Source organism: Mobula hypostoma, chromosome 10, assembly GCF_963921235.1.
Source record: "Mobula hypostoma chromosome 10, sMobHyp1.1, whole genome shotgun sequence".
NCBI classification, from domain to species: Eukaryota; Metazoa; Chordata; class Chondrichthyes; order Myliobatiformes; family Myliobatidae; genus Mobula; species Mobula hypostoma.
Genome location: NC_086106.1, coordinates 120,589,462 through 120,616,128, shown reverse-complemented (window position 1 = coordinate 120,616,128; position 26,667 = coordinate 120,589,462). Strand labels below are relative to the sequence as shown.

The following is a 26,667-nucleotide window of genomic DNA, read 5'->3' as shown; positions in this document are numbered from 1 at the left end:
ATCAGCAAATTTGCTGATGATACAAAGATTGGGGGTGTAGTGGACAATAAGGAAGGTTTTCAAAGCTTGCAGAGGGATTTGGACCAGCTGGAATAATGGGCTGAAAAATGGCAGATGGAGTTTAATACAGACAAGTGTGAGGTATTGCACCTTGGAAGGACAAACCAAGGTAGAACATACAGGGTAAATGGTAAGGCACTGAGGAGTGCAGTAGAATAGAGGGATCTGGGAATACAGACACAAAATTCCCTAAAAGTGGCGTCACAGGTAGATAGGTTCGTAAAGAGAGCTTTTGGTACATTGGCCTTTATTAATCAGAGTGTTGAGTATAAGATCTGGAATGTTATAATGAGGTTGTATAAGGCATTGGTGAGGCCGAATCTGGAGTATTGTGTTCAGTTTTGGTCACCAAGTTAGAGGAAGGATATTAATAAGGTTGAAAGAGTGCAGAGAAGGTTTACAAGGATGTTGCCGGAACTTGAGAAACTCAGTTACAGAGAAAGGTTGAATAGGTTAGGACTTTATTCCCTGGAGCGTAGAAGAATGAGGGGAGATTTGATAGAGGTATATAAAATTATGATGGGTATAGATAGAGTGAATGCAAGCAGGCTTTTTCCACTGAGGCAAGGGGAGTTAAAAAACAGAGGACATGGGTTAAGGGTGAAGGGGGTAAAAGGAACATTGGGGGGGGGGCTTCTTCACACAGAGAGTGGTGGGAGTATGGAATGAGTTGCCAGACGAGGTGGTAAATGCTGGTTCTTTTTTAACATTTAAGAATAAATTGGACAGATACCATGGATGGGAGGTGTATGGAGGGCTATGGTCCGTGTGCAGGTCAGTGGGTCTAGACAGAAAATGGTTCGGCACAGCCAGGAAGGGCCAAAAGGCCTGTTTCCGTGTTGTAGTTTTTCTATGGTTTCTATGGTTTCTAGATGGGTAACTACCAGCAGATCCCACTTTTACTGGCGGATGATGCATAGGTTGGCACAGTGGTCTCTTAATCTATGTCTGGTCTCACCGATATACAGGAGGCCACACCAGGAGCACCAGATTCAGTAGATAACCCCAAAAGACTCACAGGTGACGTGTTGCTTCATCAGAAAAGACTGTTTGAGACCCTGAACGGTAGTCAGGGAAGAGGTGTAGGGACAGGTGTGGCACTTGTTCTGCTTACAAGGATAAGTACCAGGAGGAAGATCAGTGAGGAAGGACAAGTGGACAAGAGAGTTGAGTAGGGTGGGATACCTATGGAAAGCAGAATATTGTGGGGGCGAGGGAAAGAAGTGCTTGGTGGTGGGATCCTGTTGGAGATGGCAGAAGTTATGGAGAATTATGTTCTGGACGCAGAGGCTAGTGGGGTGGTAGCTGAGGACAAGAAGAACCCTATCCCTGGTGGGATGGCAGGAGGATGGGGTGAGGGCAGATGTACACAAAATGAAAGCGATGCATTTAAGGGCAGCATTGATGGTGGAGGAAGGAAAACCCATTTCTTTGAAGGAGGAGGACATCTCATTAGTTCTGGAATGAAAAGCCTCATCCTGAGAGCAGATGTGGTGGAGGTGGGGGAACTGAGAGGAGGTGATGGCATTTTTACAAGTAACAGAGTGGGAAGAGGTATAGCTCAGGTTTTTACAAGTAACAGGGTGTCAATTTCCTTGTCTTTAAGGAACAAGCAGTTGACGTTTCAGGCTGAAACCATTCATCAGGACATCAGAAACTCTTAGAAAGGCATATTGATGATAGAAAAATGGTGGGCTATGTGGAAGGGAAGGGTTAGATTGGTCTTAGAGTTGGTTAAAAGTTAGGCATAACATTGTGGGCTGAAGGGTCTGTACTCTGTTCTGATATTCTATGTTCTAAAATGTTAAACAGATCATCAAACAAGTTCATTAAGCAATGCACTATTTTTCCCTTTTTTCCACTCCTTTTGCACTTCTTTTAAAATTTATTTTTAAATATTTTTTATTGCAATTTATGGTTTTTAATCATGTACTGCTGCCACAAAACAACAAATTTCACAACATATATCAGTGGTATTAAACCTGATTATGAGTTGCAATACTGTCAGCAGTGAGTCACTATTTTATAAATCCCCTATTCCCTGTAACAGTTGATGGTATTTCTAATATATTTTAACAGATTCTAATATCCTGATAATATTTTGCAATGTACATAAATTGACTTCTTCAAAATTCTTGGTTTAGCACTTCCTATCACTGAACACTGTAGGAGGTGAAAATTTGACTCATTCCCCTACAGCCATATAATTAAGTTTAAAGTGAAGCTTTTACATGGTTACAGAACTATGTGTGGCAACCAAGGCTGTGTTCATTGTGCATCATATCTGTACAAAGAGCTTGTGGAATTCTCTGGCTCCCACGCTATCATTATCATATCTTCCTTTAGTTTTCCAGTAAATAAAAACAAGAGTTGGCTACTCTGAATCTCAGGCCTTTCTCATCTTTTAAATGCATTATAGCCGATCTGTATGTGCAGGACACATCTTTGGGCAAGGTGTAGCACCTGATTACCCCACTGCATTGATCAGGAACACGTGAGCCATGGTAGCAGCTAGTGCATATCACAAGTCCTGGTTATGCAACCACTGATGCCAGGCAGATAGCCTCTGAAGAGCATTGATAATAACTGGAGTCACCCGTCTTGTCAAGACAATGCCCAGAAGAAGGCAGTGGCAAACCACTTAGACCTAGACATAGAAACATAGAAAACCTACAGCACAATACAGGCCCTTTGGCCCACAATGCTGTGCCGAACATGTACATACTTTAGAAATTACCTAGGGTTAGCCATAGCCCTCTATTTTTCTAAGCTCCATGCACCTACCCAGGAGTCTCTTAAAAGACCCTATCGTATCTGCCTCCACCACCATTGCCGGCAGCCCATTTCATTCATAAAACTCTCTGCATAAAAAACTTACCAGAGACCTCCCCTCTGTACTTACTTCCAAGCACCTTAAAACTGTGCCCTCTCATGTTAGCCATTTCAGCCCTGGGAAAAAGCCTCTGACTATTCACACAATCAATGCCTCTCATCATCTTATACACCTCTATCAGATCACCCTTCATCCTCCGCCACTCCAAGGAGAAAAGGCCAAGTTCACTCAACCTATTCTCATAAGGCATGCTCTCCAATCCAGGCAACATCCTTGTAAATCTCCTCTGCGCCCTTTCTATAGTTTCCACATCCTTCCCGTAGTGAGGTGACCAGAACTGAGCACAGTACTCCAAGTAGGGTCTGACCAGGGAGCTATATAGCTGTACCATTACCTCTTGGCTCTTGAACTCAATCCCATGGTTGAAGAGGGCCAATGCACCGTACGCCTTCTTAGCCACAGAGTCAACCTGCACAGCAGCTTTGAATGTCCTATGGACTTGGACCCCAAGATCCCCCGATTCTCCAAACTGCCAAGAGTCTGACCATTAATACTATATTCTGCCATCATATTTGACCTGCCAAAATGAACCACCTCAAACTTATCTGGGTTGAACTCCATCTGTCACTTCTCAGCCCAGTTTTGCATCCTATTGATGTCCCGCTGTAACCTCTGACAGCCCTCCACACAATCCACAACACACCCAACCTTTGTGTCATCAGCAAATTTATTAACCCATCCCTGCACTTCCTCATCCAAGTCATTTATAAAAATCACAAAACAAAGGGGTCCTAGAACAGATCCCTGAGGCACACCACTGGTCACTGACCTCCATGTAGAATATGGCCACTCTTTGCCTTCTGTGAGCAAGCCAGTTCTGGATCCACAAAGCAAGGTCCCCTTGGATCCCATGCCTCCTTACTTTCTCAATAAGCCTTGCATGCAGTACCGTATCAAATGCCTTGCTGAAATCCATACACACTACATCAGGCTCGTAAGGCACAACGTGCCTTTCACAAAGCCATGCTGACTATTCCTAATCATATTATGCCTCTCATAATGTTCATAAATCCTGCCTCTCAGGATCTTTTCCATCAATTTACCAACCACTGAAATAAGACTCACTGGTCTATAATTTCCTGGGCTATCTCTACTCCTTTTCTTGAATAAGGGAACAACAGCTGCAACCCCCCAATCCTCTGGAACCTCTCCCGTTCCCATTGATGATGCAGAGATCATTGCCAGAGGATCAACAGTCTGTGCCTTCGCCTCCCACAATGCCCGGTTCCAGAGACTTATCCAACTTGATGCTTTCCAAAAGCTCCAGCACATCCTCTTTCTTAATGTTTATATGCTCAGGCTTCTCAATCCTCCGCAAGTCATCCCTACAATTGCCAAGATCCTTTTCCGTAGTGAATACTGAAGCAAAGTATTCATTAAGTATCTCTGCTATCCCATCTGGTTCCATACACACTTCTCCACTGTCACACTTGAATGGTCCCATTCTCTCACGTCTTATCCTCTTGATCTTCACATACTTGTACAATGCCTTGGGGATTTCCTTAGTCCTGCTTGACAAGGCCTTCTCATGGCCCCTTCTGGCTCTCATAATTTCATTCCTAAGCTCCATCCTGCTAGGCTTATAATTTTCTAGATCTCTATCATTACCTAGTTTTTTGAACCTTTCACAAGCTTATCTTTTCTTCTTGACCAGATTTTCAACAGCCTTTGTATACCACTGTTCCTGTACCCTACCATCCTTTCCCTGTCTCTTTGGAAGGTACCTGTGCAGAACGCCACGCAAATATCCCTGAACATTTGCCACATTTCTGCTATACATTTCCCTGAGAACCTTCCTGAACACGCCTAACAAACTCCACCCCTTCTAAACCCCTTGCTCTAGGGAGATGCCAATCAATATTTGGGAAGTTAAAATCTCCCACCATGACAACCCTGTTATTATTACACCTCTCCAGAATCTGTCTCCCTATCTGCTCCTCGATGTTCCTGTTACTATTGGGTGGTCTATAAAAACACCCAGTGGAGTTATTAACCCCTTCCTGTTTCTAACTTCCACCCACAGAGACTCAGTAGACAATCCCTCCATGACTTCCTCCTTTTCTGCAGCCCTGACACTATATCTGATTAACAGTGCCATGCCCCCACCTCTTTGCCTCCCTCCCTGTCCTATCTGAAACATCTAAAGCCTGGCACTCGAAGTAACCATTCCTGCCCCTGAGCCATCCAAGTCTCTGTAATGGCCACATCATAGCTCCAAGTACTGATCCACGCTCTGAGCTCATCCGTTTTGTTCATGATGCATTGAAATAGACACATCTCAAACCATCGATCTGAGTGTATCCCTTCTCTATCACCTGCCTATCCTCCCTCTCACACTGTCTCCAAGCTTTCTCCATTTGTGAGCCAACAGCCCCGTCTTCCATCTCTTCAGTTTGGTTCCCACCCCCCCAGCAACTCTAGTTTAAATTCTCCCCAACAGCCTGTAGAAAATACTTCTGCAGAAAAATTTCCCAACAACAATCACGATCGCTTGTGTCATATAGACACGGAACATGATGATGATGTATTTGAAAGGCTAAATATTTCAAGGGAACTTTAGGGGGAACTTCTTCACTCAGATGGTGTTGTGAGTGTTTGGATAAACTGCCTGTGGAGGTTGTGGATTTTGTTTCGATTTCAACATTTAAGAGAAGTTTAGATAAGTAGATGGATGGGAAGGCTATGGTCCAAGTGCAAGTCTATGCGACTGGACAGAATAGTTCAGCATGAACTAGATAGGCTGAAGGGCCTGATTCTGTGCTGTCTATGACTGTATGACTCTGTAACTCCGTCTCCTGGTCCTGGCATAATCCAATTGATTGTTTCACCAAAATATAACAGGCTCAGTTTATCAATTTCAACTTTATTGAATTTTCAGTTCTGTCAATGGCTGTAAGAAAATGAATTTCAAAGTAGTATATAAAAACATAGACTTAGTTTGATAATAAATTTATTTTGAAAGTTTCTTTTTCAAACTTACTTTGAACTTCGAAATGCTCCAAGAGCAAATGTCTCTTCGTATCACTCCCCAATCTATTTCTATTCAAGGTGTACATTTATTCTCAGCATTACAAGTTCAAGTTTATTGTCATTCAGCCACATACGTCTATATCGTGAAACAAAACAATGTTCCTCCAGACCAAGTTGCACAACACAGAACACATAACTCACACACAATACATTAAGTAATATTACCACACACAAATTAATAAATGATAAAGTGCATTTACAACAGGAGTTAAAAAATAAACAGTACAACATGACTGGCGCTTCATAAGTGACAAAACCTGAGTTCGGTAGTCTCACGGTCTAGGGGATGAAGCTGTTTCCCATCCTACCAGTCATTGCCCAAATGCTACAATATCTCCTGCCTGATGGGAGGTGGTCAAAGAGATTGTTGGACAGTTTACAGTGTGAAACACTTTCTGATCATTAAGGACCACACATCACACAATGAACCAATACTTGGATCCACTCTGGAACTCTCTCAGAAGTCAAGTCAAGTTTATTGTCATTTAACTGTGTAAATGTATATATTGTATATAGAAACAAGACAATATTTTTCTGAACCAGGGTGTAAAACACAGTAGTACACATAACACACGATAACTTATGAAGGTAAGGATAAAATCTACAGATGAATCACACATAAATAACAAATTAAAGTGTATTAATATTAAATATTGTAAGATATGGAACAAATTAACCAGTGACACTTTGAGTATGATGTGGCAGGGAGTTCAGAAACCTAATTGTCTGGGGGATGAAACTGTTCTCACCCTGTCTGTTCTTGTTTTTATGCATCGCAGTCTCCTTCCTGATGGTAGAAAGTCAAAGAGGATGCTAGTTGGATGGGTGGGATCCTTAATAATACTAGGGGCTCTGCATCTGCAGCACTTCTGATAAATATCCCTGATGGATGATAGGGAGATTCCTATGATCCTCTCAGGAAGTGATATTAATGGACCAGGTGAAGTCATCTGTGATGTAAACTCCTAGGAAGTTGGTGCACTTGACTCTTTCTACAGAGGAGCCATGTATTCACAGAGGGGCTGGTTCGTCTGCACCCTCCTGAAGTCCACAATGATTTCCTTTGTCTTGTCCATGTTCAGGCTTAGGTTGTTCTTCTCATACCAATCCACCAGCCGCTCCATTTCCTCTCTATACTCCATCTCGTCATCATTCTTGGTAAGACCAGCCACAGTTGTGTCATCCACAAGCTAGATCCTGTGACACAGTCATGTGTGGCTGTGGACTGACTGTGGCCTTACTGTTAAGACAGTCCAATATCCAGTTGCAGAGGGATGTGTTGAGACCCAGCAAGGACAGTTTCCCCACCATTTTCAACCCAGGGTCAAGAGCAGTTCCTGGCATGACTTCACACCAATAACATTTGGTGAACAAATCAAACTTCATAAACATTATATCTGCCAATCCAATAATAAAATAACGTGAGAGAGCATAACTTTAAGATGATAGAGGTGTATAAGATGGTAAGAGGCATAGATCGAGTGGGCAGCAGAAGCCATTTTTTCCCAGGATGGAAATGGTTACGACAAGGGACCATAATTTTAAGGATGATTGGTAAAATATAGGGGGTTGTCAGAGATAGGATTTTTTTACACAGAGGTGTGAGTATATAGAACACACTGCAAGAGGTGGTGGCAGAGTTAGATACATTAGGACATTTAAGAGACTATTAGATAGGCACATGGATGTTTGAAAAATTGAGGGAAGGGTTAGATTGATCTTGGAGTGGGTTAAAAGATCAGCACAATCTTGTGGCTGAAGGGCCTGTACTGTGCTGTGTTCTATGTTCTAATGAATATCTATGCTGGACAAAAATCTTCAGTTGCATGTGATTTCTCTCCTTTTGAGTTCTAATGATCTTGTTTAAGAAAAACCTATCTCTGTCTTGAATTAATCAGCATCTCGTTGTCAGTTGAAGTATTAATCTGATTTCCCAGTTGGTCCTTTAACTGGAGACAAAAGATTCCCTGGCAATAAATCAAAGAAGTGATGGGAAGCTCTGCCTGGTGTCCCAAAAGCAGGTCATTTGGTCACTTTCAGTGTTACAAGTGCATGGCCCATCACATCTCCCCTAACACAACTTTGTGTCAAAATTATTTGATTGATTAAATTTATTTATTTTGCAAGATATTTATAACTTTGTCCCTGCATGAAGCTTTATTGATCCCAACCTTAAAAGCTCCAATTAACCAATGTTCTAGTGTTTTGGGAAAGAAAATTTGATACTAACCTTTATTCCTTTATCAACAGTTTTCATTTTTTTTTATTTTATTTAGCGAACAGCATGATAACAGGCCCTTCTGGCCCAACAATCCCATGCTGTGCTATTACTCCCATGTGACCATTTAAACCTGCTAACTGGTACATCTTTAGAATGTGGGAGGAAACCAGGGCATCTGGAGGAGACCCATGTGGTTACAGGAAGAATGTACAAACTCCTCACAGACAGTGGCAGAATTGAACCCAGGTTGCTGGATCTCCAATAACCATACGCTAACAACTACACTACCATTTGACCTGTTCTTTCTGATCTAGCATTGAATGATCTAGCTGTAATATTAAGCATATTTCCCACTTGTCTATCCTCTTTGACCAGGTAAGATGCTGACATGTTCAATCACAGTGGCTTCTACAGAATCAACCAATAGTGTTACTGCCTTTTTTTAAACATATTTTTTATGATTGCGAGACCCTGTTGGTCATTAAGAACTTAAAGCATAGGAGCAGAATTAGGCCATTCAGTCCATCAAGTCTTCTCCACCATTCCATCATTGCTGATTTATTATCCATTTTCCTACTGTCTCCCTGTAAACTTTGACATCTTTACTAATCAAGAACCTATCAACCTCCACTTTAAATATACCCAATGACTCGGCTCGCACAGCCTCCTGTGTCAATGAATTCCACATATTCACTACCCTCTGAATAAAGAATTTCCTCCTCATCCGTGTTTTAAAGGGAGGACCTTGTATTCTGAGGCTTTGCCCACTGGTCCCAAACACTCCCATTGTAGGAAGCATCCCCTCTCTAAGTCTTTCATAATTCAATAGGTTTCAATAAGAGCCTCCTTCTTTCAAGTACAGGTTCAGAGCCATCAAACACTCCTCATACATTAACCTTTTCATTCCTGGGATCATTCTCGTAAACCTCTTCTGGACCTTGTCTAATGCTAGCACATCCTTTCTTTGATATGAGACCCAAAACTGCTCACAGTATTCCAAATGCAGTCTGACAAATGCCTTGGAAAGCCTCAGCATTACTGTACACCTTTGCTTTTATTTTCTCTTTTCAAAATGAATGCTAACATTGCAATTTCATCGGTCATAGACAAGTACAGCATAGATTCAGGTCCTCGGCCCATCCAGTCCATGCTGAACCAGTTAAACTGCCAGTCCCATCGAACTGCACCTGGACCATCACCCTCAATACCCCTGTCATCCATGTACCTATTCAAACTTCTCTTAACGTTGAAATCGAGCTGGCTTGCGCCACATGCTGGCAGCTCTTTCACACTCTCAGGACCCTCTAAGTGAAGAAGTTTCCCCTCATGTTTCCCTTAAACTTTTCACCTTTCACGCTTAACCTATGACCTCTAGTTGTAGTCCCACCCATCCTCAATGGAAAAAAGTCTACTTGCACTTGCCCCATCTATACTTCTCATAATTTTGTATACCTCTATCAAATCTCCCCTCAATCTTTTCTGTTCCAAAGAATAAAGACCTTCTTCCCGCTAGGATTTTAACACTGCAATCATTGACTTGCAGTTCATCGCTGCAATCATTGAACACCGCTCGTAAATGAAATTGCTAGGTGGTAATATTAACATTGTGCAAGAGAAACAAGTAGAGAAGAAACTCTGCGCTGCTGCTTATACTGGAGGAATGAAAGGGTTAACCTTCTCCTAGTTCAGCGGCACAGACAGTAACACTGGAAATCCAAGGCAGCACACACTAAATGCTGGAAGAACTCAGCAGGTCAGGCAGCATCTCTGGAAATGAACAGTCAACGTTTCGGGGCGAGACAGCAACTCGGGAGCTCAGTGATTCGGTTCATCTGCCCTTGCTTTCATTCTGCGCTCTTATCCTTCACACGCTCCAAAAATAAAGCATCCCCTTGGTGCCGTGATGTTATGTGGCATGCTGCTGGCGTGGACACCCCCAGCGGTAGGCTATCTTGCTCTGGATATCACCTGATGGCGAGGAAGCCTTTATTAAGCTGGCTTGCTGTCGGGTATTGCAGTCCCGTTTGCAAGCTCGCCGACTGAGATTCAGGCACTGTCCTTTGGCTCTTCTTACACATCCCTCATGAGAATAACAAGGCAGCGGATGAAAATTGCCCTCCGATTGTGGATGCCTGTCCTGATGCTGAGGATAGTGGCTGCTGAGAAATGGGATTCCACCGGCTGCTTGAATACACACAGCCTGGCAAGTAGAGAATAAAGTGGTTTGCTCTCTCTCCCACGCTGTTGCTGCAAATGAGACTTTTTTATATGTTAAAAAAATCCTAAGTAATAAATATGCTTGTAACAGTCTCGTGCGTAAAGTGTTGTGGTACTCCCAGTGTGTTTGCATTTGCTGTGGAGTTAATGTTCTCGCCGTTTAGTAATTTTCTCACGTGAACCTCCGATTCAGATTCAAGGGAGCATTCAGCCTCACGCCATCATTATCCTTCCAAACACGAACGGAATGGAGCTGCTGATTTGCTACGAAGATGAAGGGGTCTATGTAAATACGTACGGCCGGATCACCAAAGAGATAGTTATGCAGTGGGGAGAGATGCCCAACTCAATCGGTAAGTCTGCCTTCTGTTCTCGGCTTTCTTCCTCCTGGCCTTTCCCAGCGCGCTTCCTGTTTCTGCCCAAAGTTGTTCAACTTGTCCTCAACTCAGTGGGTCGCACTCTTTCCCCCAGGTCAGCTGCACTTTAAAGTCCCGTGAACAGCTTTCTCTATCCCGTGAACGATAATTGGGAGACAGCATCAGACCGAGACCCTGTATGCAACTTGTCTCCTTTTCCCCTCACTCACCAAAGTTACCGAGAGTAGCGCATGTTTCTTTTGTTTTATATAATTTGCATGACTGAATGCAGTTGGTTATTTGGAAATTGTCCGGGGTTGCTTCAGTTTCCCGCCCTTTTCCTCTGAAGTTCCGATATGATTAATGATGGACAAAGCAGGCAAGAACAGAATCCTGTGCCTGTTGAAAGCAAAAAATTCCTGAGTTAGTCAACAGGTCGAGCAGCATCCATGGTGAGATAAACAGGAGTGACATTTCAGTTTACAACTCCTGGATGAAACATCATCAGCCATTTAGATACACAGCGGTGTAACAGTTAAGGCCAACAATCCAGGTGCAATTCCATTGCTGTCTGTAAGGAGTTTGTACGTTCTCTATGTGTCTGCGAGTGTTTCCTCTGGGTGCTCCAGTTTCCTCCGGGTGCTCCAGTTTCCTCCCACATTCCAAAGACCTACTGGGTTAGTAGACAATTGTTCACATGGTGTCATTGAACTTATAATGCTATTACAGCATCAGCGACCCATAAGGAGTTTGCAGATTTGACCCTCGATCTCATGGGTGTCCTGTGGTGCTCCAATTTCCTCTCACATTCCTAAAATGTACGGGTTATTTATTTACTCAGTGATACAGCGTGCAGTCGGCCCTTCCCGCCCCTTGAGCCACACCGCTCCAGCAACCCGCCGACAAACCCGATTAACCCTAATCTAATCGAGGGGTCATTTACAATGACCAGTTATCCCAGGTACACCTTTGGACAGTGGGAGAAAACCCAGGCATTCTACGGGGAGGAAGTACAGAGACTCCTTACAGACCAGTGCCAGAATTGAACGCTGAACACTGTAACGCCCCGAGCTGTAATCAGACAGTATCATAGAAAACTACAGCACAGAAACAGGCCCTTCAGCCCATCTGCTGTGTGCTGAAGCAATTTAAACTGCCTCCTCCCATCGACCTGCACCCTGACTATACCCCTGCCATCGATGTACCTATCTAAACCTCTTAAATGTTGAAATCGAGCTCACATGCACCACTTGTGCTGGCAGCTCGTTCCACACTCTCGTGACCCTCTGAGTGAAGAACTTTCCCCTCATGTTCACCTTAAACATTTCACCTTTCACCCTTAACCCATGACATCTAGTGGGAGTCCCACTCAACCACGGTGGAAAAAGCTTGCCTGAATGTACCCTATCTATCTAGTGTCACACTAACCACTACGTTACCTTAGTTCCCAAACTTTCAACTTTAGAACTATGATCTTTAACCACTTATCATGTAACTGGGCAGTGTGGGTTTGTTGGGCCAGAAGGGTGTGTTAGCATTATCTATTTCTAAATAAATAAATAAATTACACAGTTATAGAGACACAAAAGATTTCTTTTGCTGGAATCTAGACCCAAAAAAAAGGTTGCTGAAGGAATACAGTGTCGAGCAGCATCTGTGGTGACAAAGGGATGATCAATGTATCAGTCCTGACACAGGGACTCGACTGGAAATGTCAGCTGCCTCCTTACTTCCACAGATGCTGCCTGACCTGCTGAGTTCCTCCAGCAGCTTTTTATTTCAGTATAGCAGTTAGTGTAACTCTTTACAGCACCTGTGATCAGGTATCGGGGTTTAATTCCCGCTAAATGGTACGGGTTAGTAGGTGATGAGCAAGCTCTGTCAGCACCGGAAGTGTGGTGACACTTGCAGGCTGCCCCCAGGACAGTCCACGGACTGATGTATTTCACTGTCTATTTTGATGTTTCGAAGCACATGTGAAAAATAAAGATAATTTTTAGCTACCAATAAGGTGCAGTGCAAGTAATCAATAAAGCGTAAGATCATGGTTCAAAAAATTCAAAGTAAATTTTCTTATCAAAGAACATACTACCCTGAGATTCATTTCTTGCAAGCCTTCACAGTAACTAGAAAGAAACACAATAGAATCAGTGAAAAGCTGCACAAAGACAAACAACCATTGTGAAAAATACAACAAATTGTGCAAATGCAGAAAAGGACAAAACAAAATAATAAGATTAATTAAATAAATAATAAATATTGAGAACCTGAGATGCAGAGTCTCTGAAACTGAGGCAGTAGGCTTTGGAATCAGTTCAGTGTTGGGGATGAGTGAAGTTATCCCCAATGGTTCAGCTGTCTAATAACATAGCGAGGTAGAATGCGAAATCGGCACGGACTCAGTGGGCTGGAAGACCTGTTACCGTCCTGAATGGGTCTATTCTGTTTCTCACCCTTCCTTTCATGGGTTCGAGAAAAATCACACAGCAGATTCTCTCTAGGCTCCACAATTCTTCAAATTGAGGCTAAGCAAGGTACCATTCAATCTACTGCACAGTATATCTCCCACTCCCTGAAATAGAAATCTATTTAACCCCACTTCCTCAAATGTACTTTTCCCCTCTCGACCAGCAGCGCTTTCTCTCACTGCTTTTAGTTACTATTATACTCCTGTTTAAAATTTGCTGTTGAATCTCCATCCACTCTCAATGAATTCCAGATTATTAATAAGTTGCAGTGTGACTCATTGCTGTTTATAACTGGCAATAACAGTTGTCATGGCAGGAAGTTATATACTTTTGAGGAAAAGCTGCATTTGCAGGGTATTTGTGCAGAGAACTTTATTTTGATATGGTTCTGATGCAGAGGTAGATCTGGCCCGTATTGCTTCTTCAGTATCTTTATCTAAAACCTTCAATCACTCTTCTCTCCACTGCAGGGAATTCTCACTAACACCCACACTCAAAACTTTATAATAAGGTGTGACATCCTATAAAACATTTTTTTATCACTAAATAAGGCTCCACGGTAGTGTAACAATTAGCACGATGTTATTACAGCTTGGGGCATCGGAGCTCGGAGTTCAATTCCGATATTTTCCGTAAGAAGTCAGTACATCCTCCCCGTGGGATGCAGTGGTTTCCTCCATATGCTCTGGTTTCCTCCCACAGTCCAAAGACATACCGGTTAGAAAGTTATTTGGTCATTGTAAATTGTCCTGTGATTAGGCTAGGGTTAAATTGGAGGTTACTAGAAGGCACGGTTAGAAGGATCAGAAGGGCCTCTTCCCTGCTGTATCTCAATAAATAAACAGATCAGTAAAACAGTGCTAATTCATTCTGTAATTATATTAATTTATTTTATTTATTTATTGAGACACAGCATGGAATAGCCCCGTCTGACACTTTGAGCCATGACACCCAGCAATCCCCTGATTTAACCCTAGCCTAATCAAGGGACAATTTACAATGACCAATTAACCTTCCAACCAGTACATCTTTGGACGGTGGGAGGAAATCTGAGCGCCCAGAGGAAACCCATGCAGTCACGGGGAGAACGAGCAAACTCCTTAAAGGCACCGGCAGGAAATTAGAACTAAATATTTGAAGTTTTGGTTTTCACAATATCATATAATAAAGCTGTTAGTGGAGCTGCTTCCTCACAAACCCAGTGAGCTGAGTTCAGTCCTGACCTCCGGTGCTGTCTATGTGGAGATCGCACGTTCTTCCTCTGAATTCTTCCTTAAATTCACCACTTGAAGGATCAAGCATCAACTTTATTCGCGATATACATTAGGAATTTGCTGTGACATACAACAAAAAGCAACATTCAACAATCAAAAAGAATAAAGCATTAGACAAAAATAAACTGAGTGGTTAAAGTACAGATATGAACTAAAATGTGCATCATGTATTTAGAAAGTAAACAACATTATAAAAAGTGGTTTAAAGTGTTTACAGTGCAGTGACTGAGGTAACAGAGAGAGGGAGTGGGGTGAGTGGGGAGATTGCAACTGGTGTGGACCATTGGCACAACCCATAATTCATGGTCAAAAGTGCCTGAATGAATTTATGAAGTGGTACAATTTGATCCAGAAATTATTGCAATGACGTTCCACTTGGGAAATAACTGATGAGTATATACCTAACTCTGAAAAGGTACCTGTGTGCATATGAATATTTAGGCCAGAATTTTTAAGTAGGTTACTGATCGACTTTGATATGCCCATAATAGCATTCCACAGTGAGCCACGCTGTTTTTCAGTTTACCAGGCGCCTCATATAACTTTATTTCTTTCACTAACCCTGTTCTGCCTCCCAATCTGAATATCAAGCGCTTGTCATAAATTCTCTTATTCCTTCTCCAAAATCCTTGAGGCTTATACAGTATTGTTCTTCTAATTTTGCTCTACCATTAAAATTTCAAGTCATTCTAAGATACTCCATCCAAAGAAACATTCATACTTTTTCATCTGGTATTGGTGTTAGTATTTTTCTGCTGTGGGTATCATGATACAGTTCTGTGTTGTTTTGTATGTCATCCTGGTGGATCATGTCATACATACAGTACTACGCAAAAGTCTTAGGCACCCTCGCTATACTGTGTATATGTGCCTAAGAATTTTGAGTAGTACTGTACTAATTTTATGTATTACACTGTACCGTTGCCACAAAAAAAAACACATTTCATGACATACGTGAGTGATGATAAATCTGATTGTGATATGGGTCTGTATTGTGGACTGAGAGTGGTAAGCAGGCAGGGAGAGAGGAATCGTGGCTGGGGAGGGAGAGCGGCATTCTGTAATGATCAATAAACCAATTGTTTGGATTTAAATGACCTTGCCCAGTGTCTGAGGGCCGGGTGTGTCCACCCTTGCCACTCCTCAATTCTCTGTAAACTGTCATAATGACTGGGCTGGTTAGATATTTGCATTAGCGAGCCGGTGTACAGACCTGCCTAATAACGTGACCGATCTTCTCAGAATAAAGTGACCGAACTTCTCAGCCAGCAAATTAAAACCACACAAAGTTGAAAGTTATCACAGGTATAGGTTGAGAGGAGTAACATGATTTCTCCCTGATCCAGACACTGAGAAATATCACAACGGCTTCTTTTAGTTATTCACAGGTTCATATTCAGATTCAGACTCATTTATTTATCACACGTACATTGAAACAAACAATGAAATGCACTTTTTGTGTTAAAGCATCCTAAGGATGTGCTTGGGACAGACACGAGTGTCACCACATACTCCAGTGCCAACGTAGTATGCCTACCATGTTTATAGAACAACACAAACAACAATAATAGCAGAACAACAGCAACAAAACAACAAAAGCAAAGCAAGCCCTGTTCCTCCTTCACATCCACCCATCCACGCACATACACAGTCTTCCCATCCTAGGAAAGGCTGACTGCAGCCTCTGGCCCTCAACCTCCAGTGGAACTGCGGATTCGCCAACACTGGGCCTTTGACTTCTTCAGTAGACGCAGACTCACAAACCCTGGGTTCCTGTCATCTGGCCTTGACATGCAGACCTCTGATTGACCACAGTTGATGACCAATAAGGACCCTGAATGAGGGCCACAAGCTCCAGGCGTCATACTCGTGACTCTCCTATAACTGGGACCATGAACCCCCGGCCTCGAACTCTGGTCTAGCTAACTCATGTAACCATGGAGATCACAGACCCTCATGCCTCCTGCCCGCATGGAACTTCAGTTCTGGAACTCATTGACCTGCGGGGTCATCAGCCTTCGTACTCGCTGGTCTCAGAGGTTCCGCTTCATACACCAATGTTTGAATTTTTTTTATTGTGATCAGAACCCCAGTGAGGGATATTTTTTAATGCTCACTTGCTTAAGCCACCACCCCTGCTGGGGCACAGGCCGCTGACAGCAGCACGCAAAAGCACTCCGGCCTGGGCCAAAGGTTGATTGTTCCTGTGTCTTCTGCTTTCACCAGTCAAATTCATATGGCTTCCAGACAAAGATCCTTCCTCTCCCTGGGATGAGGACTTTGGAGCTTCAGTAACTCTGGGTTTTTACGGGATGGGGTTGCTAGCCACTCGTCCAACCCTCCTCCTTTTGCGGCTGGGCTTGGGACCATCCATGGCAGAACTGAACTGCTTTAATAGCTGTTTTTATTTGTTCTGCTAGACTTCTTAGATTGAGATAACGATCAGCATGAAGGGAAAGTACTGGATTTGCCTTTGAACAGATATCAGGACTGACAGATCTGGGACACAAAGCAGAATGCTCAGAATACCATTTCATATTCATCTTACGCACTTAAATCTCCCTGACCTGTTCATTACTCACCTATCTACATGAGCAAAAACCGAGCCACAGTCAAATTAAAATATGCAGCAAAGTCAGGGGGTGCGGAATACATTCTGCTTTGGTTTTTGATCCATGGTAATAATTATGACACCTGTAACTATCTAATCAGCCAATTATTTTGCAACAATTCAATGCATAAAAGCATGCAGACATGGTCAAGAGGTTCAGTTGTTGTTCAGACTAAACATCTGAAGGGGGAAGAAACCTAAGTCACTATGACCATGGAATGACTGTTGGTGCTAGACAAGGTGGGTTGAGTATCTCAGAAACCACTGATCTCCTGGGACGATAGATGCTAGAGCAGGGGTTTCTGAACTTTTTTTATGCCATGGACCCCTACTGTTAACCGAGAGGTCCATGGAGCCCAGGTTGGGAAGCCCTGCTTGAGAGTTTATAGAGAATGGTGCAGAAAAGCAAAGAAAAACCAAACATTCTGTGAGTAGCAGTCCTGTAGGTGAAAATTCCTTGTTAATGAGAGAGGTCAGAAAATGGCCAGACTGCTCAAGCTGACAGAAAGGCGACAGTAGTTCAAATAACCACACATTACAACAATGGTGTGCAGAAGAGCATCTTCTGAACATGCAGAATGTCGAACCTTGAAGTGGATGGGCTACAGGCAGCAGAAGACCAGGAACATACACTCAGTGACCACTTTATTAGGTACAGGAGGTATCTAATAAAGTGGGTACTGAATGTATATTTTGCCAGCATTGAAGTTCATTCCATCGAGTAACTTATTAATGTTCTCTCCATTTAATGTGATGGATTGCAAATCACTGAACGTGGACAGTTCTGGTTAGTACTTTTTTCATGCTGATACTCCACTACTAAAACTTTACCTTACAGTGAAAAACTTCTCTTTGTGTGAAATGACTTCTGTTTGTGTCCAGTGGGAAACTATTACCTATTTCAGTCTACCAGCAAACATAAAGTTGGAGTTCAAGTTCATTGTCATTGAACTCTATACCTGTGTACTGCCAAACAAAGCAACGTTCCTCTAGGCCAAGGTGCACGCACACAACACATAAAGTAATAGTACCACAAATAAGTTAACAAATGATGATGTGCATGTATAACACAAGTTAAAAAGTAAACAGTATAATGCTGCTGGTGCTTCTTATGTGATGAGACCTGGGTGATGGCAGTGAGTTCAGCATTCTCACAGCCTGGGGAAAAAGTTGTTTCCCAGCCTAACAGTCCTTGCCTTAATACTACGGTATCTTCTGCCTGTCAGTAGGGGGTCAATCAGATTGCTGGATGGATGGGAGGGATAACTGACAATGCTACGGGCCCCGCTCCTGATAAATATCTCTGATGGGTGAAAAAGAGAACGCAATGAGAAACCATTGAACCTCGATGTGAAATAATTTACACAGTAATGTCAGTGGACAGGATTCAGTGCCAGGGAGTTAATGATTCCTGGGATGAAGGCGCACTTTTGTACGGATTTCACTGATAATCAGCACTGTGAAAAGTTTACACATTAACTAGTCAACAGTTTTTAACATCTCAGGTACTGAATCATCCTTTTCCTGTGTCTGAAGAAGTCATTGGCACTGGGGAGGTATACAAATGTGGTGTTGCAAAGCACACTGACACATTGTGATACTGATCTCCTCTCTTTCTCTCAAGTCTTGATAAAGGGTCTCAACCTGAAACGTTCAGCTGTCCATTTACATTTGCAGACAGAGTAGATGCGGAGAACACGTTTCCAGCAATGAGGGAGTCTAGGACCAAAGGACTCAGCCTCAGAGTACCACAGACATCCCAGCTCTCCCGAAAGTTCTGGGAGTCTCCCGCATATTGATAGCAGCTCCCTGACACACGGAAATTATATACAATATCCTGGAAATCGATTTTTTTGGAGAGGCGGGGGGGGGGAAGGGAGAGGGGGAGAAGGAGAGGGAGAGTCCTGATTGGTCTCTCTTCGTGCTAAGTACATCTATCAGTTTTCTCTGTGGGCGGGCTTTACAGTTGACCTCAAAAATAATGACAGTGTTGCTGGCTGCACTGTTTGCAACAGTGACTTTTCTATTGCCCATGGTGGGTTAAAATGTAGAAGACATGTTGAGGTGACTTTAACAGGTGTCATTCGTTCATTAGTATAGCTAACGTTATTTAAACTAGCTGGCTAGCTGTTAAGGAACTACTCTATTGATGTCCTACGTGATGAGGCCAAGCTCCCTGTGGAATTCATTGCCACAGATGAATGTAGAACCCGAGGAAGGAGTGGCACGGTAGCATAGTGGTTAGCACGACATTTTACAATACAGATAACCTGAATTCAATTCCTTCAGCTGCCTGTATGGAGTTAGTATGTTCTCTCCATGACTGCATGAATTTCCTCCAGATGCTCTGGTTTCCTCCCACAGTCCAAAAACGTATGGGTTAGTACGGGTTAGTTACTAGTTCTCTAACTTCCGCTAAGGCCCCAACTCCCCCTCGTACCCCATCTGTTACTTATTTTTATGCACACATTCTTTCTCTCACTCTCCTTTTTCTCCCTCTGTCCCTCTGAATATACCCCTTGCCCATCCTCTGGGTCCCCCCCACCTGTCCTTCTTCCCGGACCTCCTGTCCCATGATCCTCTCGTATCCCCTTTTGCCTATCACCTGTCCAGCTCTTGGCTCTATCCCTCCCCCTCCTGTCTTCTCCTATCATTTTGGATCTCCCCCTCCCCCTCCCACTTTCAAATCCCTTACTCACTCTTCCTTCAGTTAGTCCTGACGAAGGGTCTCGGCCTGAAACGTCGACTGCACCTCTTCCTACAGATGCTGCTTGGCCTGCTGCGTTCACCAGCAACTTTGATGTGTGTTGCTTGAATTTCCAGCATCTGCAGAATTCCTGTTGTTTGGGTTAGTAGTTTAATTGGTCATTGTAAATTGTCCTGAGATAAGCCGAGGGTTAAATCGGGGGATTGCTGTGTGGCCTGGCTTGAAGAGCTGGAAGAGCCTGTTTTGCCATATATTTCAATTTCTAAAAAAAATCATTGGGTATATTTTAAGATTTTAAATATTACATTGAATCATCGAAGCATGCAGTGATAATATATCGCTTACTTCGGCGACCAACACAATCCAAGATGTGCTGGGGAGAGGAGGCAGCCTGCAAGTTTCACCATGCTCCCATTGCCAACATAGCATGCACACAATTTACCAACTGTAAGCCATACAGTTCATCTCTGGAATGTGGCTGGGAAACTGGAGCACCACGCGGTCACAGAGAGAATGTACAAGCTCCTTACAGGCAGAGGCGGTATTGAACCCCGGGTCGCTAGCACTGTAATAGCATTGCTCTAACCGCTACGCCTCCCCGCACCCCGCCCCAAGGATGTTTGCCTCACTTCCTTCAAGAGATGAGTGAAGAAAAGTTCATTTGTTGGCAGACCACAGAGAAGAATGAAGATCATTCTGGCACATACTAAGCATTAAATATTTTTGATTTTCTGTTTTACTTTGCAGCCTACATCCAGTCAAATCATATCATGGGTTGGGGAGAGAAAGCAATTGAGCTTCGTAGTGTGAAAGACGGGCGGCTTGATGGAGTATTTATGCACAAAAAAGAACAGAAACTTAAGTTCCTGTGTGAAAGGAATGACAAGGTGAGTGACGAGAAACACATAGTATAAGGAATTAAATGTTTGTTTCTCTAGTTGATGAACTCTCTGGGACAGAGATTTCTGGTTTGTTAGTTTTATCACAAATGCCTAGTTAGTGGATGATCATAGAGTCATACACTCAGAGAGTACTACAGTACAGAAACTGGCCCTTTGGCCCGTCTCGTCCACGTTGGCTTGGTCTTCTGCCTAGTCCCATCTACCTGTATGTGGACCACAGCCCTTCACATCCTTCTTGTTCTTGTACCTATCTAAACCTCTCTTAAATGTTACAATTGAGCCCGCATCTAACACTGCCATTGCCTGCTCATTCCACACTCACAGCACCCTCTGAGTGAAGAGGAACCCCTCAAGTTCCCCTTAAATCATTGGTTCCCGACCTGGGATCCACGGATCCCTTGACTAATGGTAGGGGTCCATTACATAAACAAGACTGGGAATCTTGAATATATCACTTTTCACCCAAAACTTGTGACTTCTAAATACTTAAGGGGGATCTGAGGGGGAGCCTCCTCACTCAGAGAGGGGTGTGAGTGTGCAATGAGCTTCCAGTCTCTGAGTGAATGGGGAAAAAGCCTGCATGTATTCAGCCTATCTAAACCCCTCGTTATACAGTAGACCTCCATAAGGTCTTCCCTCATTCTCCAGCACTCAGGGGAATAAGGTCCGAACTGATTCAACCTTTCCCTATAACTCTGGTCCTCAAGTCATGCCAACATCCTTGTAAGTTTTCGTTGCAGTCACTTAGGCTTACTGATATCTTTCCTGTAGGTAGGTGACCAGGTGACAGGTGGCATGGTAGCATGCCGATTGACGTAATGCTATTATAGCGCCAACAACCCAGGTAAAGAGTTTGTACATTTTCCCTGTGACTGTGTGGATTTCCTCCGGGTACTCTGGTTCCTTCCCACATTCCTAAAACACACGGGTCAGCAGGTTAATTGGTCATGTGGGTGTAATAGGTGGCACAGGTTTGTTGGGCCAGAAAGTTACCGTGCTAAATCTCTAAATAAATAAAAATAAGAACTGCCAAGAATACTTGAAATTCAGCCTGACCAACGTTTTGTACACCATCACGACCAATGATTAGAGAATGACAGAGTTCAGAAGAGGAGCTCAGTCTTTCAAACTTTCTCAAGTAATGTTTTCCTTTTTTATCAACCCATTCTGGTTTCTATCAGATGTCATTTTGGCTTGAAGAGTTCCAAATGGGAAAGCTGTGGGTTCAAATCCCATTCCAGGTCTATGCTGTCTTCTGGAGAAACAATCCCATCACCCCGATCCCCCCTCTCTTTATCTCCCTGCACACCTGCAGCTTATTCTTCCTCATGTCTGCCCATCAAATCCCTTTTTGATATTAACCTGTATTCAGGCAAATCTATAGTAGCCATAACTCAACAGAACATCCCTGGGCTGCAGGAGGAAAACAGATGCCCTGAAGGAAATGCACACAGTCAGGGAAAGAATGTACAAGCTACACACATATAGCTCAAGAGAACAGAATTGAAACTGGGTCCTTGGGCTGTGAGGCAATGGGACTAGATGTTACACCACTGGTCAGGCACTAAGTGCGATGTATTACAGTGGGAAAGGGCTGAAGTTCTATCCAGATACAATACTAAACTCTGGCCCACATACTTCTATTGAATGCTCATGATGTCTTGATTGAAAATTATCTTATCCTTTAGACCATAAGACATAGCAGCACAATAAGGCCTCTCGTCCAATTGAGTCCACTCTATCATTCCGTCACGACTGATTGGTTGTCCCTCTCAACACCATTCTCCTGCCTTCTCCCCATAACCTTTGACACCTTTGCTAATCAAGAATATATGAATCTCTGATTTAAATATACCAATGACTAGACCTCCACAGCCGCTTGAAGCAATGAATTCCACAGGTTCACACCATCTTGCTAAAGGAATTCCTTCTCACTTCTGTTCTAACTGGAAATCCCTCTATTTTGAGGCTGTGCATTTTGGTCCTAGACTTCCCCACTATAGAAAATATTATCTCCAACTCCACTCTATCTAGGCCTTTCAATATTCAACAGGTTTCAATGAGTTCTCCCCCTCATTCTTCTAAACTCCAGCGAATACATGACCCTAGCATTCTTGTGAACCTCCTCTGGACCCTCTCTAATGCCAGCACAGCTTTTTTCAGATAAGGGACCCAAAATTGATCAAAATATTCCAAGTGCAGTCTGACCAATTCCTCATAAAGCCTCAGCATCACATCTTTGTTCTTGTATTCTAGTCCTTTCGAAATGAATGCAAACATAGCATTTACCTTCCTTCCAATTGACTCAACCTGCAGGTTACCCTTTAAGGAATCCTTCACAAGGACTCACAAGTCCCTTTGCAGGCCTGATTTTTATAATTTTAACCCCGTTTAGAAAATAGTCTACGTCTTTACTCCTTCTGCCAAAGTGCATGACCAAAGACTTCCCTATCCTATATTCCATCAGTCACTTCTTTGCCCATTCTCCCAATCCTCCTGCAGACTCCCCCAATGCCACCTGTCCCTCCACTTATCTTTCTATTGTCAGCAAACTTGGCCGCAAAGCCAATAATTCTGTCCTCCAAATCGTTGACGTATAACATGAAAAGAAGCAGTTCCAATACTGACCCCTGTGGAACACCGCTTCTCACTGGCAGCCAACAAAAATAGGCTTCCTTTAATCCCACTCAATCAATCAATTTTCTATCCATGTAGTATCTTTCCTGTAATATCATGAGCTCTTATTTTGTTTAGCAGCCTCGTGTGTGGCACTTTGTCGAAGGCCTTTTCAAAATCCAAATAAACAACATCCACTGACTCCATCCTGTCTATGATCTCCTCAAAGAATTTCAAAGATTTGTCAGGCAAGATTTCCCCTGACTCTGGCTTACTTTAGCATGTGCCTCCAAGAACCCTGAAACCTCATCCTGTATAATGAAATCTAGCATCTTCCCATAAGTCAGGCTAACTGGCCTATAATTTCCTTTCTTCTGCATCCCTCCTTTATTAAAGAATGGAATGGCATTTGCAATTTTCCAGAATCCTAGAACCCTTTCCAGAATCGAGTGATTCTTGAAAGATCATTAGTAATTATCTCTTCAGCTACCTTTTTTCAGAACCCTGGGGTGTAGTCCATCTGGGCCAGATGACATCTACCTTCAGGCCTTTCAGCTTCTCAAGTACCTTCTCCTTTGTAATAGCACTAAGCTCACCTCTGACCCATGACACTCTCAAACTTCTGACATTCTGCTAGTGGCTCCCACACTGAATATTGACGGAAAAGACTTAATACCTTTGTCCACCATTTCTATCCCCCACTTTACTAACTCTCCAGCTTCATTTTCTAGTGACCCAATATCCACTCTCACCTCTAATGAGGTTCAAAAGAATGATTCCAGAATGAAAAAGTTAATGTATGAAGAGCATTTGATGGCTCTAAATCCGTACTTGCAGGAGTTTAGAATAATGGAGGGTGGGGATCTCATTGAAATCTATTGAATATTGAAAGGTCTGGATAGAGTGGATGTAGGGCAGATGTTTCCTATGGTGTGGAAATCTAGGACTAGAGGGCACAACCTCAAACTAGAGGGATGTCCATTTAGGACAGAAATGAGGAGAGATTTCTTTTGCCAGAGATTAATGAATCTGTGGAATTAATTGCCACGGGTGGCTGTGTAGGCTAAGTCATTGGATATACTTAAGAGGGGGTTGATAGGTTCTTGAATAATCAGGGCATTAAAGAATACGGAGAGAAGTCAGGAGAATGGGGTTGAAAGGGGTAATAAATCAGCCATGATGGAATGGTGGAGCCAAACCAATGGGCCAAATGGCTTAATTCTGCTCTTTTGCCGTATGTTCTTTTACTCTCTATGTATCTGGAAAAATCTTCAGATAGCCTTTTTCATATTATTGGCTAGCTTACCTTCATATTCAATTTTTTTCTCTCGTGTTTATTTTAGTTGCATTTTGTTGGTTTTTTGAAAGCTTCCCAATCCTCAAACCTCCCATGAATTTTTGCTGTATTGTATGCCCTCTTTTTGATTTTGTACTCACTTTGACTTCCCTTATCAGCCAAAGTTGCCTCATTCTCCCTTTAAAATACTTCTTCATCTTTGGGATGTATCTATCCTGTGACTTCCAAATCTCCCCCCAGAAACGCCAGCCATTTCTGTTCTGCCATTGTCCCTGCTAGCATCCCCTTCCGATCAACTTTGGCCAACTCCTGTCGCATGCCTCTGTAATTCCCTTCACTCTACTGGAATACTGATACATCTGACTTTAGCTTCTCCCTCTCAAACTGCTGGGCAAATTCTATCATATTATGATCATTACCTCCTAAGGGATCTCTTTTCCTTAAGCTCTCTAATCAAATCTAGTTTGTTGCACAGCACCCAGTCCAGAATTACCTATACCCTCGTGGGTTCAACCTTCATCTGTTCTGAAAAGCCATCTTGTGGGCATTCTACATATTCCCTCCTTTCGGATCCAGCACCAACCTGATTTTCCCAATCTACCTGCACATTGAAATTCCCCATAACTATCATAACGTTGCCCTTATTACATGCCTTTTCTATTTTTGGTGAAATTTATATCCCACACCTTGGCTACTGTTTGGGGCCTGAATTTAACTCCCTTCAGGGTCTCTTCACCATTGTAGCTTCTTAACTCTATCCACAAGGATTCTACATCTTGCAATCCTATGTCACCTCTTCCTAGGGATTTGATTTTATTGACTTTTTCATCAGAGTCACCCACCCCCTTCAGATGATTGAGTGTTCATATACTTTTATTTACATTTACCGTTGCATTTACGGCAATAATTTGAGAATGGCACCAGGTTCTACATTGATCTGAAAATACACTGTTAGAACAAGACTAAACAGAAGGATGGGGGGGGGGGCGAAGTCTCAATGAAACCTACTGAATATTCAAAGACCTAGGTAGACCATGGAGAGGATGTTTCCAGTAGTTGGAGAGTCTAGGACCAGAAGGCACAGATCAGAACAGAAAGCCATCTCTTTAGAAGAGAAATGAGGAGGAATTTCCTTAGCTAGAGGGTAGTGAATCTGTGGAATTCATTACCACAGACAACTGTGGAGACCAAACCATTGAGTATATTTGAAGTGGATATTTATAGATATTGAATTAGTTAGGGCATTAAAGGTTATGGGGAGAAGGCAGGAGAATGGGGCTTAGGGTGAAGACATATCAGCTGTGATCGAATGATGGAACAGACCCAATTCTGCTCCTATGCTTTATGTTCTAAAAGTATTGGACACTGTGAAGTATTTGGGGTGTAAGCTTCAGGCAGAAACTTTTTTGCTGGATTGGACATAAGTTTAAATTCACTGCAAAGGAGCCAGTGGGGTGCTGAAGAGAAATTTGTTTCTTACACAGTGAGTTACGATGTTCTTTCTGAAAGTATGATGGAAGAAGATTTCATCAAATTGAATGTGAATAATTTCTTGAAAATTAAAAAAATAATAATTGTGGGGCTGTAGGGGAAGGAGAAAGAAGTGGAATGAATGTCAGTGAGTTGCCTTAGGTAAGTGGGCTAATTGGGATCCTTATGGGATATATTTTATAGGATTGCTTTTACATTTATACTTATTGTGTGTTTTTTTGTTTCATTATTGGGAGGGGTATGGAGGTGAGATGATAGATGATAGGACTAGGCAGATTAATAGTTCAGCATGGACTAAATGGGCTGTGGGGTTTGTTTCTGTGTGGTGTGTTCCTTGACTCTATTATATTCTTTATGCTTATGGCATGTTTTTTAAAAAGCTGCATCAGACCTGCAGTTACAATCATTTCATTCTGCTTTACACTTGTGTGCTGTAGAGTGACTGAACCGTCTGTGCTGTGAGATCCTTTGGAGCACCATGAGGAAATTAAAGGCTTTAGTTAAACGCCAGTATCTCTTTCAGA

The 26,667-nt window shown here is 42.8% G+C and overlaps 1 protein-coding gene across 4 annotated transcripts in view; it reads left to right on the top strand.

Annotated features, from left to right (window-relative positions):
- Positions 1-26,667, top strand: part of si:zfos-2326c3.2 (mitogen-activated protein kinase kinase kinase kinase 4) — a 349,204-nt gene that overhangs the window by 308,909 nt on the left and 13,628 nt on the right. For all 4 annotated transcript variants that reach the window (XM_063061134.1, XM_063061135.1, XM_063061138.1 and 1 more), the window contains 2 exons: positions 10,615-10,774; positions 20,585-20,724. In XM_063061134.1, the coding sequence (XP_062917204.1) occupies positions 10,615-10,774; positions 20,585-20,724 (300 nt within the window). The remainder of the gene's footprint in view (positions 1-10,614; positions 10,775-20,584; positions 20,725-26,667) is intronic.